Source organism: Vipera ursinii (genome assembly GCF_947247035.1).
Source record: "Vipera ursinii genome assembly, chromosome: 9".
NCBI classification, from domain to species: Eukaryota; Metazoa; Chordata; class Lepidosauria; order Squamata; family Viperidae; genus Vipera; species Vipera ursinii.
Genome location: NC_139523.1, coordinates 8,684,617 through 8,697,370, shown reverse-complemented (window position 1 = coordinate 8,697,370; position 12,754 = coordinate 8,684,617). Strand labels below are relative to the sequence as shown.

Below are 12,754 nucleotides of genomic sequence, written 5' to 3'. Positions count from 1 at the left end.
GGGCGCGGCGGCTCCATTCGCGGCGCGGCTGCTCCGGCGTTTCGGTAAGAGCTGCGAGCGGCGCGAAGCCAGCCTTGGTTGCACGGGCGGGGAAGGGTCTCCCGGCGCTGGAGAAGCCCGAGGATTCTCGGCCGGTGGTGGTGGGGGGACGTGCAAGGCAGGGGGGGGGGTCGCGGGAGGTGGGGTGTGTGGAAAGCGGGGATGCTAACACGCCATCATCCCTTCCCTGGACCATTTTTTTTATAACCCCCCCCCCGCACTTGAGAAGATGAGAGGGGCCGGGGGGGGGCTATTGGATGCAGGCGTTTTGGCCGGAGAAACCGCTGGGTTTTGGGGGAGAACGCGGGAGGGGGAGTGGAGCAGCCGCCCCCCCCTCTGCTGAATAGCCTGCGAGGAGGAGGAGGATAAAATGCAACTGCGCATCTGGCTGCTTGGAACCCGACTCGGAAGGGAGGCTGCACTCGGGTGGGCTCTGGAAGAGGAGGGAAGCCTTGGTGGGGCGGTGGGCTAATGGCTCCTTAAGTAACACCAGCTGCCTGCAGTTAGTGCAGGTTCGAGTCCCACCAGGCTCAAGGTTGACTCAGCCTTCCATCCTTCCCAGGTAGGTAAAATGAGGACCCAGATTGTTGGGGGCAATAAGCTGACTTTGTAATAATGGCACTGGAGGGGGGGGGCAAAGCCCTAATAAGCAGGCAGTTTGGCGGGTCGAATCCTGAGTGCCGCGTAGCAGAGTGAGCGCCTGTTACTCGTCCCAGCTTCTGCCAACCTAGCAGTTCGAAAGCACGTAAAAATGCAAGTAGAAAAATAGGGACCACTCTGGTGGGAAGGGAACAGCGTTCCGTGCGCCTTTGGCGTCTAGTCATGCCGGCCACATGACCACGGAGACGTCCTCGGACAAGCGCTGGCTCTTCGGCTCTGAAACGGAGATGAGCACCGGCCCCTAGAGTCGGAAACGACTAGCACGCATGTGCGGGGGAACCTTTACCTTTATACATAGAATGAAGGCTATTGCTAAGCACATTGATTTGTGCTTAGATTGTAAGCCACCCTGAGTCTTCGGAGAAGGGCGGGATATAAATGGGATTTTTTAAAAAAGCCCACTTGGTGCTTTGAAGCGGGCTGCGGGTGCGTTTTGCGCTCCTTTGCAAGGGTGTGGCGGTGGGGGGGGATGGCAAGGAATGACTCTTTCAAAGATGCTCTTGGAACTCCTCCAAGCGCAGGCCAGAAGAGTCTGTCCTTTTTGCTCAACTACACAAGCCAGCATCCTGTTCCTGCTGGCTGGCTGGGGGGGGGGGGGGTTGGAACTGCAGAAGGAGCCTTTGTGTTAGGATTGGCTCACCTGTTTCCAGCAAGATGCACAGAAAAAGGTTGGCTCTCCCTCTCCCAAGGTCAGGGTGAGAAAATTCCTGCACACATTTCTTTTTTCTTTTTGGCTGGCTGAGCTGCGTTTGTCTTTTGTGCAGGGCGCTCTGCATCGGCTGGAAAGGAAAGCCAATAGTTAAGTTACCAATGGGTGAGTTTGCTCTTTGAATATCTCCTGCTTGCTAGCAAGGCAGTTTCCTTCCACACTTCAGGTAACGGATGCTTTCCCCTCGGGCCTGCCCTTCCCTTCCCCCCTGCTCCCTCTCCCCTCTTTCTTCCCTTTCTGCCCCCCCCCTTCCCTTAATTTTCCCTTTTCCCAATTGGTTTTGTTTGGAAATATTTCTCATTGTTTTTATTACCCTGAAATGAATGAAGCAATCTAGGTGGTCAATCTACTACAGCCACAATATTATAACTAAGCAAGTTAGATTTAAACCTGATTTTTTTCTCCCTGCTTTGTTCACTTGCAAGTCTTGTTTCCTTGGGATGGTTAAATTATATTAAGGAACCAGGAGAGGCCCGTTATGGGAGTGCAGCCATAAAGGGGGTTCCTAGATCTAGTCTCTTTTTTTGTGTGCAATCAACTACAGCTAGTTGGAATACAAATATTTTCTGCTCTTGGTACTTGGGCCTGCCCATCATGCTTTGTCAGAGGGTCCCAAACTTTGTCAGATGGTGTCCTTTGCCATTTGAATTTCTATGATCCCTCCCCCAATAATAAAATGGTTTCCTTAGGGTTTGTGTCAAGCAAAAAATAAATGTCAGGCCCCAGGAACTATGAATGACACCTGCAGTTATTTTAGTTTCTCTTATTATTCTTTACCTTTTTTGTGTCCCACCTTCGTTTTTGACAAATAAGGTGGCAAACATCCATCTTCCTCCTCCTACTTTCCCCACAACAGCCTGGTGGGGTGGGCTGAGAGTTGAGTGACTGGCTTTCATGGCTAAGGCGGGAGTTGAACTCACAGGCTCCCGTTTTCTAGTCTGGTGCTTTAACCACTAGACCAGGGTTCCCCAACCCCCAGTCTGTACCGGGCTGCAGCATGCCAGCAACCAGTCCGCACAAACAAAGCCTCATCCGTGGGATGCAGGCAGCACACAAAACGCAAAACCCACACACACACACACACACACACACACACACACACACACTCCAGTCCGTTAAAACCTCACCGGTCCCTGGTGCCCAAAAGGTTGGGGACCTCTGCACTAGACCAAACTGGCTCTAATTTGCCTTGGCTGATGAGGATATACAGGAAAGGCGGCAGTGGTGGTTCTTCCCTTGTGAATTTTATTCTTTGGAAGATACAGTATTGTTCACTGTTTCATGTGTCTCTAAGAGAAGAATCTTGCCAGACTGAGGCAACTGTTTTGCGTAATTGCAGATATACTCTGGGAATAATTAGAGAGGAGACGTTTTTTAACCCCTTCCCTGCCAGCCAAACTCTCCAAGCTCTGTTGCCTCTTTGCTGTCTGGAAAGCAGCTCTTCCCTCCTAGGAATCCAGACTACATTCCCACCACACTATGCTGTCTAAAATGGCTGCTGCTGCTGCTTCCTCCACTCTGAAGAATGTTGGGCTTTCCCACTTGAAAGTACTATCCTCTTCGGGAATTGTGACGAGAAAGCAGAGTCATATTTCCAAACTGTTACACGACCGTAGGTCTACATTGGATTTGGAGACTTTAAGCAAGAGAGGAACTATTGATAAAGCTGTTCGGGGTGAGTCTCTTGTTGCGTCGGTTGAAGGTGTCAGCAGCAACAGTGTGTGTCGATGGGTTGCGGGCGGAGGGCGTGAGATGGGCTGCAAGGCATTTTGGGTGGCACAGGCAGCAGGGAAGTCTCCCTCCGTTGCCAAGTGTCTTCTGAGGTGGAAGGGTTTATAAGTACTGTGGTTACTGAAACTGGTAACAGCTGATTTGCAGCTGGAAGCAGCCTGCAGCAGCCGGCAAGAAGTCTCTCATTTCAGGCAGCCATCAGAGGAAATAGTAAATCAAATCTTTGTTCATTTAATGAACCATTCGATTCAATTAATGAGTTTGATTTTAAAATGCAATACTGAGTCTTATTCATTTGATGGGCAAGCTCTGTTGGGCTCCTACTTCGGGGTCTTACCTGTATTTTCTGAGAGCGGGCATCAGAATTTGATTTTTTAATGGATGCCAGTGTGTTGACAGGAAAAAAATAATGACAAAGGTTATCTTTGTCACATTTTATTCCATAGGTCACATAAAGCAGGCTGGCTGGGGAATTCTGGGAGTTGAAGTCCACACATCTTAAAAGGGGCTGAGGATGAGAAACGCTGATACGAAGTAACAATATGATGTTAAAAGAAAGCAATATCAATGGAAAGAAGAGCAATAATTTTGGTTTTCATATAGGCCTTTGTGTTGTTTTTGTAGGAGGAGAGGCAGAGCCTGGGGGCAGAGTTAACAGAGGATCCCCCACAAGGGATCCAAGCCCAGCCCCTCTTGAATTCCGTTAACTCTCACCTAGTGCCAATTTAATGCTGATCTTTAGTTGATCAGATTCTTGTGTATAGGCCTGAGCAACGAATTGGCTTACCTAGAACTTAACTTTGATTCTTTGTGCCTGACAGCTTTTCATCTAGCTTTTAACACTTTTGTGTACCAGATTTGACGAGTGTGCTCCGAACACCCTCCATTTGTGGTCTGGTGATCTCTCTAAGGATCGTGACATGCTTTGGGAAAAATGAGTTAGTAGCTCCCCTGCAGCCTCTTAAAGGTCACAGGATGGTGCTATCACCCAAGTATACCTGACAGTGTTTGGGGTTCATTTATGGTGGAGATTGGAAAATGTGGCATGAACCTAGTCAAGAAGCTAGAGTTCAGTTAAACTGGTTGTCCAAGTTTGTCTGGATTGCTCCCACACTACTTTTGTTTGGTTTTTCAATTCTTGTGTACTAAAATCTTGTCTATTTCATTAACATAAATCTCTTTCTTCCCCCCCCCCCCCCCAGATTCTATACTTGGTGGTGCAATTGGGCTGGGTAAGTTGCTGGTTCTTCATCAGTATGTAAATGTGGGTCCTTGTGGGAACTGGAAGGTTTGAAGATTACTCTGTTCTGTACCAGCCTGCTACCGGCCCTGCAGAAAAGGCAGGGACGACCCCTTTTACAAGAAGGCAAGAGGCTGGAATTACGCCTGCGAAATTTATTGCTACAAAAACAAATAGAACAAGACACGAACCAAGAAACAGGAGCTTTTCAAGCGGTTGCCTTCAGCAAACCAGCCCTCCCACGCATTCCCCCTTAAATACAGTTCAGGGTGTGGCTTCTCTCTGCCTGCTTCCGAGGAGCCCCATTGCCTTCCTCTGTTTACTCCTGATTGACTGCCTCCTGCGTCGGGCGTCCTTGAACAGGGCCAGCTGTCAGGCTCACACAGCTGGGTCTGCGTCGTGACCAGATGAGAGGGGCCTGGCTGAGGGCTCTCATCAGCAAGATCTTCAACCCCCTCAGCAAGCTCTTCAACACCCCCCTCCTCCTCCTCTGAGTCGTCCGACCCAACTGCCGAACCCACAGGCTGACCCTGAATCACAACATACTCTCTTGGTCTTTGACTTTTAGTGTCTTCCATGTAAGAGGTGGGGGCTGAAGAGTGGAAGAGAAAAATAGACAAGCTGATGATGTCCAGTCGTTTGGATTCTATCGCTCAAAGTCCTTGAACATTGGGTGGGGATTCTGAGCTTTCTGTTCAAAAATCACCAGAACAGGAAAAGAATTAACCTTGCTGCTCGTGAATCCTGGGATTATAGTCTTTGTATACAGTTAGTCCTCGACTTATGACTGCTTGAAGTTACAACCTTGGAATGGATGTTTTACAGCCCATAAAGCATTTCCAGTGGTGGGAAAATGTTGCTTCTGCTCCCCCCAGCATGGTCACATGACCACATTTTGGGCGTTTGGCAATAGGCTCGCCTTTCTAACCCATTGCTGTGTCCTGCGGTCACACGACTGTTTTTTTTTGTCAGTTTCAGATTTGTTGGCCACCCCATTTGCTTAACAACCATATCTACTGCTAAGCTTGTAAGCCGCCCTGAGTCTTCGGAGAAGGGCGGGATATAAATGGAATTAAAATAAATAAATAACTAAAAATTTGCTTAACAGCTATAAAAAATGTAAACTTCCCTTGGGGTCTGATCACATGGATGTCTTATGTCTGGATTTCTGGTTCAGTTGTGGTTGTAAGTCAAGGACTACAACTAAACTACTCCCATTGCCAAGCTTCATGTTCAAGTTCTCCAAAACCTTAGTCAGAAACTGCCGCTGGAATTAAATCGTTCTGCAGCCAGTGGTGGGAACCAGCAAACTGCACATGGATCATCTTGACTGCGCATCACGTAACCATCCACTGCAAACTTGTGGAACAGAGCATGTGCATAACTGATCCTTCTGGGACTGACATGCTCCAGAAGCCTTCAGGCCACGCACTCTTTCTTCCCCATTGCTGACTGAGGAACTCTGGGAATTGAAGTCCACAAGTCTTAAAGTTACCAAGTTTGGAGACCCTTGGCTCAGTGGGTTAAGACGCTGAGCTTGTCGATCAGAAGGTCGGCAGTTTGGCGGGTCGAATCCCGAGTGCCGTGTAGCAGAGTGAGCACCTGTTACTCGTCCCAGCTTCTGCCAACCTAGCAGTTCGAAAGCATGTAAAAATGCAAGTAGAAAAATAGGGACCACTGCGGTGGGAAGGTAACAGCGTTCCGTGCGCCTTTGGTGTCTAGTCATGCCAGCCACATGACCACGGAGACGTCCTCGGACAAGCGCTGGTTCTTCGGCTTTGAAACGGAGATGAGCACCGGCCCCTAGAGTCGGAAACGACTAGCACGCATGTGCGGGGGAACCTTTACCTTTACCTTTTTAGGCAACCTTGGCTCTTTTATGACTCGTGGACTTCAACTCCCAGAATTCCTGGGAGCATGGCTGGCTCAGGAATTCTGGGAGTTGAAGTCCATGAGTCATAAAAAAGCCAAGGTTGCCTACCCCTGGTTTAGGGTGTTGTCTTTCAGAAGACAGCCAGGTATCCGGCTCTGGAAGAGAACAGGCAGGTCTCCAAAGGGCCATTTCCAGAATAGGTTTGTCTGAGATCAAGGGCCTGCAACCGTGACAACTTGAAGATTTGTGGGCTTCAGCTCCCAGAATTCTGGGAACTGAAGTCCACAAGTTGTCACGGTTGCCAGACCCCTGTCCTAGATCATTATGGAGTTTCTCTTGACCTCTAAAAGTTGGGAACTCTTCCTGGGACACAAGGACCACAGTCAGCTCCATGTTTTCTTTCTCTACAGGAGTGGCTGTGGTAGGCATCCCAGTCGCAGTTGGCTTTCTGGGCTTCAGTGCTGCAGGAATTACGGCTGGTTCAATTGGGGCCAAAATGATGTCTGCCGCTGCCATCGCGAATGGAGGCGGAGTGGCCAGTGGGGGTGTGGTTGCCACCCTGCAGTCCATTGGTACGTTTCCTGCCCTGGCCCTGATGCGAGGATAGGTCTGATCAATGGGGACTGGCATCTTATATCTTGCCTTATACCTCTCTCTGTCTAGGGGCTGCAGGGGTGCCGGGCGCTGTGTCGGCAGCAACCACAGCCACAGGAGCAGTGCTGGGAGCCTTAAAGAACATTTACAGTTGAGAGGCCCGAGGAAAAACCCCCACCCGTGCTTTCCATGAAATTAATTGACTGTCAAAAGGCCTCTAAAGAGAAACCTGCTTGCAGGGGTTAACGGCTGTTTCTTCCTAGACTCCCTCAATTGCTTGAATTATTGGTTTAGCCTACCTTCTCGTAGATTTGTTCGGCTGCTTTTCTCGTAATAAAAATTCCTTTCATCTTTTTTGTCCCCTGTGCTTCAGTTCGTATGAAATGTAAGGGGATGTCTAACTTGATGGGTTTCCATTGACCAAATTTGCAGTTGCCTCCTTTTTTCCCCCCCCCCAGCCCTGAAGAGGCAAACCCCAAGCCTCTTTTCTGAACTTCAAAGCGGTACAGATGTGCAAGGCAAAAAAAATAAACCTTTTTCAATCTCGTTGGGATCTTTTAGTGGTGAGGTTCTCCCTTCTGTTGCAGCCGGACACAAGCAAAACACACAAAGAACGACTGTGGGACTTGGGTCTGGCTAGTCCAGGGGTCGGCAACCTCGGCTCTTTTATGACTCGTGGACTTCAACTCCCAGAATTCCTGAGCCAGCATAGCTGGCTCAGGAATTCTGGGAGTTGAAGTCCACGAGTCATAAAAGAGCCGAGGTTGCCGACCCCTGGGCTAGTCCTTTCAGCCGTCTCCTGCAGCTCCCGGTCCTCTGCCATGTGCAGTCCCCCCCAAAAAAAGTGGGACTAAAAAAGTTCAACCAATCAATTCAAATATGCAGGGTAGGTGCATATCTCGCCTTGGCTCCACTCTTCAGTCAAACCCTGTTGTGCGCATGTGCGTGCATGTGCACATATTTTTTGCGGCTCCCAGGTTTTCCTTTTGTGAGGGAACCGGTTCCGAGTGGCTCTTTCACTGTTTTAGGTTGCTGACCCCTGGGCTAGTCTAAAGAAAAGGAATAAGGGGAGACATGATAGCAGTGTTCCAATATCTGAGGGGCTGCCACAAAGAAGAGGGGGCAAGGTTGCTCACCAGAGGGAAGGACGAGAAACAATGGTTAGAAACTAATCAAAGAGAGAAGCAACCTGGAATTAAGGAGAAACTTCCTGACAGTGAGGACAATTAACCAGTGGAATGGCTTGCCTTCAGAAATCTTGGGTGCTCCATCACCCTTAAAGAAGAGACTAGACAATCACCTGTCTGAGATGGCATAGGTTCTCCTGCTTGAGCAGAGGGCTGGACTAGAAGACCTCCGAGGACCCTTCCAGTCTATTCTATTCTATTCTAAAAATAAAACTCTGTTTTCTAAGCGGTCCTAGTCCATTTGGGTGGCTCACCAATGGTATAAATCAGATGCACTTTGTTATTCCTTAGAAAGAGATGGTATGTTCAGTTAGTCATCAACTGCTACAATTTTTTTTTAGAGTTAAGCTATGAACCTGGATTGGAAATAGCTAACAAAAAAGAGTTGTCATTCCACAGAAGGATGCAATCATGTGACTGGGGATATTACAAAGCCAGAAGCACAAGGACTGGTGGCAAGTATTTTTATTCAGTGTTAACTTCAACCAGTCACTAAACCAGGGGTAGGCAACCTCGGCTCTTTTATGACTAATGGACTTCAACTCCCAGAATTCCTGAGAATTCTGGGAGTTGGAAGTCCATGAGTCATAAAAGAGCCGAGGTTGCCTACCCCTGCACTAAACCAGTGTTTCCCAACCTTAGGAACTTGAAGATGCGTGGACTTCAACTCCCAGAATTCCCCAGCCAGCATAGCTGGCTGGGGAATTCTGGGAGTTGAAGTCCACGCATCTTCAAGTTCCTAAGGTTGGGAAACGCTGCACTAAACGAATGGTTATGAAGTTGATCACCTGTGCTTCCAATAATTCAGTTCCCTTTACTGCTCTATTGAACAGTTGTTCCAAGTTTACATAAAGGGGTGGGTGGGTTTCAACGAAAACCAAATCCCATTTTACTGTTTCACTAATGGGGGCTAATCCAGCATCTGCTCCTGCTTAACTGGGGCATCGTTTTGCTCCCCAAGAGCTGTGGGGTTCATTTCCCAAACCTCAAAAGAGTCTGTGCTCTGCAGAGCCGCCCTGCTTTTCTTCGCACAAGGCTCTCGGGAAAGACCGATCTTTTTCCCCACTCCAAACAAGAATTCTTCTGGAAGGGTGGAACACCATCCTGTGGGAGGTGGCCAAGGCAATTCCTTTCCTGTCGCTCCATTTTACCACCTTTCCTGCCACAGTTGTAAGCAAGTCACTGCCGTTGTTAAAGTTAGTATTGAGCGAGCCTGGCTTCCCCATTGGTTTTGCTTGTCAGGTCACACACAAATGGCGGTCACATGAACCCAGGAAACTGCATCCGTCATAAATACGAACCAATTGCCAAATCACTGTGACCATGGGGATGCTGCAGCGGTCGTTAAGTGTAAAAAGTCGTCACTTTTTTCAGGGCCGTTGTAACTTCGGTCATTAACAAATAGTTGCAAGTCAGGAACTACTAGTAGACTGATGGACAGAGCACCCCACTTCTGACGGCTTCCCCTGATGCGTGCTTAGGAGACCTCTGGGCACGTTCCTGTGCAATTATGACACGTTTTAAGTGTTTGCTTTTTACAGAAGCCACACACTACACAGCATGAAACAAATATGTCCCCGTCTCAACTTTTCATATATATACAATTTTTTTTCAACGTTGGGGACTTTTAAGTGCAGGAAAGCCACGTTTGCCAAGGAAACCAATATGCATCATTCAACTGCAAATTCATACAACTACATCAGGGGTTCCCTGGGGGGTGCAAGACAATATTCCAGGGGGTGCAAAAACTTGGGTTTTCAAAACTAACAGTGTTATACGCATAATTTGTTTCCGTTATTTCCAACTTTTGGAGGAATACATCAGAAGCGTTCTAGGGGTGTGGGGTATAGGAAAGGTTGGGAGCTGCTGAACTACATAGTAAAGGGGAAAGCTACCTGTGTGGGCATATCGGAAGGATTCATGTATTTTATATTTAGGTATACATGTTTTATTAGATTGTAAGCCACCCAGAGTCGCCTCGAAATGCAAGCGGGCGGCATATAAATTTAATAAATAAAACACACACACGTATTTTAAAAACACCTAAAAAAAAAATCCATGCAACTCAAATTGAGAAATTTATTGGAAAAGTCACAGCTCTGCCTCATCTCTTCCTCCATTTCAGCTTGTAATGATTTGCCTTAATATATATAAAAGGTGGGGTATCTGTTTAAAAATGATGGGATGCAGGGAAGCGGGGAGTGAGGGGAAGATTACAGAAACGATGTGAGGGGATGTACTTAGAAAAGGCTGGGGACCTGCTGTACACCGTTTTCCGCATTGTCCAAAATACACCAGTGGTTTTCATTACAGGCAGGAGACGATCAAGTACACAACAGCAAGAGAGAAGACTACTTTCTGATTTTATTGTTAACCTTTGTTACTGTTAAAAAGAATACCCCAAACACACACACGCACACACGCACACACACATACACAAAAGGCTTTGTTCAATGCTGGAGAGACCAACAGGGTGTTTGTTTTTTCTTTTGCTTTTTTTTTTTTAAAGAACTCTTAAGAAATTTGGTGAATGGACAAAAACCGCTAATAAAAACATACAATTTTCCCCCCGTTTTTTTTTTCTTTTAAAAAATAGTTTCAATTTTCAAAGCGATCTTTTGAGACGGAAAAAAAAAAAGTCTTCGGCTTGAGGAAGGTGGTGAAATGGACTTGGCTAAGCCTTGCACCCTGCGTTTTGATAAAGGGGATTTTTTTTTTTTTACCCAGAGGAAGGAGGGAGGGGGGGTTAGGGCAAAGCCAAGCCACCCAAATTCTCTTTCAAATTTGGAATCTGATTTCTATGCCTTTTTTTTTTTAAATGAAAAGCGACGCTACACAAATCATGCTGAGGATTACAATGCCTTGTTTAAATCAACCAGTGGGATAATGCGAACAACAAAACATCTGCAAGCCCTCCGACGTTCAAACTCTCCTGGATTTGTAGAAGTAATTTATAAAATGAGCAATGGAGGAATAGTCGGACGGGGTACAATTTCTCGGGAACCGCTTTTGAATATCTTGCTCTTAAGAAAGGGATGGGTGGAGGACCAAACCCTATTTGTCTGCATGGGGCAGCTAAGTATGTGTGCGTGAGCTCACTCAGAAATGAGTTGTTTCCGCGTGTGAAAGCATGGTTGAGGTGGCCTGGCTAAAACTTGATTTGCTCCTGCTGCCTGGGTTTTCAAAAGCCAGGAAACGTGATGGCAGCCCACCAAGCTCCCCCCTCTTCGCTTCAGCTTCTGGCCAAGTTAGCCTTTTTGAACAACCCAAAATTTTTCCCTAAAAAAAGATACACCCCACCCCCCCCCCAGAAAATTATAAAAGGGGAGAGAGGGCAAGGACCGGTTCTGGCGTGTATGTTACAGATGGCATTCCCATGGGCTTCCGTCTCACTACGTTCTGCTCGGCGTCCTATAGCAAGTATTAGGCGACCTCCATGGACGAGTGGGTAGCAGCTACACTGCAAAATCACCCGGACGGGGGTCTTAAATCTAGCTTCCTTTGCTTCCATGGTTAGGAGGGAAGGATGTACACCACTGCTTTCCTTCTTCTTTCTTTTTTTTTTTTTAAGAAAACACATCCATAATTGTTTTTTTTATTCCACTACAAGCACCACTTGGAGGCAGGGAGAAGGGAAGAGACAGGTCTCCAGTTCAACTTTTGTCAAATGTTTTCGCAAGCGTTTGCGGCCACTGAAAGCTCTCCAGTGTTCCGGCGTCTTCTGCCACTTTCCATCCTTCCGAGTCTCGTTTTGCAACCTGTTTGCAGCTTCCGCTGTGCCTTTGGAGGTCTGGGGGCCCCCCTTTTTGTGTGTGTGTGACATGAGTGATTTTTCTGAAGGCCGGGTGCAATTCGGTTTGGTGCTTTTTTTTTTTTGCAAGATACCATGGAAAGGGAAGGAAACAAAACCCAAACAAACAAACAAAAACAAAAGAGAGGACCTCCCCTTCGCCCAAGTTTAGTCCGAAAGCTCCGGATCCGAGTCCTCCGGTTTAACTTTGGCAAGTTCTTCGTGCACTTCCCTTACCATGAGGATGCGCGTTAACATGATGTCCAAAGTCCCAGGATCTATTGGCATAGTGGAATACCACATGGGGCTATTGGGGACGCACGAACGTTCCGGCTGGAGGTAAAAGACGTCGCTCCTCTGCTTCACGCTTTCAGAACTGTGCGGGGAGAGAAAAGGGGCAGGGTTTGGAGAGGGGGTCTGGACCTCTTCTTTGAGAAGAAACTAGCCCGAAGATGTAGCATCACTCACCACTTTGACAAGTAGAATTCATAGAGCCGAACTGGGCACCTCAAGGGATTGTCAGTGTTCTCAATCATCTCTACTGCTTCTTCACCCTCATGACGTTTCCTTTTGCCCACTACTTTATCTGGAGGGGGAGAAGAAAGATCGGGGATGGGAAACAGGGCACAAAGACCAAATAGACACCCCCTCCCAACCCAACAGCAGCAGGACAACCAGTGTAAAGTCTCACTTTCTTGCCCGGCGTTCCTTGTGAAATGCTACGCAATAGCTGCAGATGAAATGGCAACATTGGGCCTGGCCTGCAGACAGTGTGGAGTTACGTGATTGTTTCTATTCTGTAATCCAGACCTAGCCGTTTTATAGCCCTGAGCCACCCCTGGCTCTTTGGCTGCCCCTGTCCGTGTGAGGTCAATCGGAAATTAAATATAAATAAGCATGCCACAGGGCGAGAGAGAGAGAGAGAGAAAAA

The 12,754-nt window shown here is 47.7% G+C and overlaps 2 protein-coding genes across 5 annotated transcripts in view; one reads left to right on the top strand and one right to left on the bottom strand.

The window, feature by feature from the left end:
• LOC310644524 (interferon alpha-inducible protein 27-like protein 2B) lies at positions 1 to 7,199 on the top strand. Its single transcript, XM_083369614.1, has 5 exons — positions 1 to 44; positions 1,464 to 1,513; positions 4,342 to 4,371; positions 6,663 to 6,824; positions 6,916 to 7,199. Exons 2-5 carry the CDS (start codon positions 1,510 to 1,512, stop codon positions 6,999 to 7,001), a joined length of 282 nt encoding a protein of 93 aa, XP_083225740.1. The 5' UTR covers positions 1 to 44; positions 1,464 to 1,509; the 3' UTR covers positions 7,002 to 7,199.
• Positions 7,200 to 10,379: 3,180 nt separating this feature from the next.
• The window catches only part of ZMYM4 (zinc finger MYM-type containing 4), a 57,737-nt gene continuing 55,362 nt past the window's right edge, over positions 10,380 to 12,754 (bottom strand). For all 4 annotated transcript variants that reach the window (XM_083369736.1, XM_083369735.1, XM_083369734.1 and 1 more), the window contains 2 exons: positions 12,292 to 12,409; positions 10,380 to 12,199 (listed from right to left, as the gene is read on the bottom strand). In XM_083369736.1, coding sequence (XP_083225862.1) covers positions 11,992 to 12,199; positions 12,292 to 12,409 — 326 coding nt within the window. In that variant the 3' untranslated portion in view covers positions 10,380 to 11,991. The remainder of the gene's footprint in view (positions 12,200 to 12,291; positions 12,410 to 12,754) is intronic.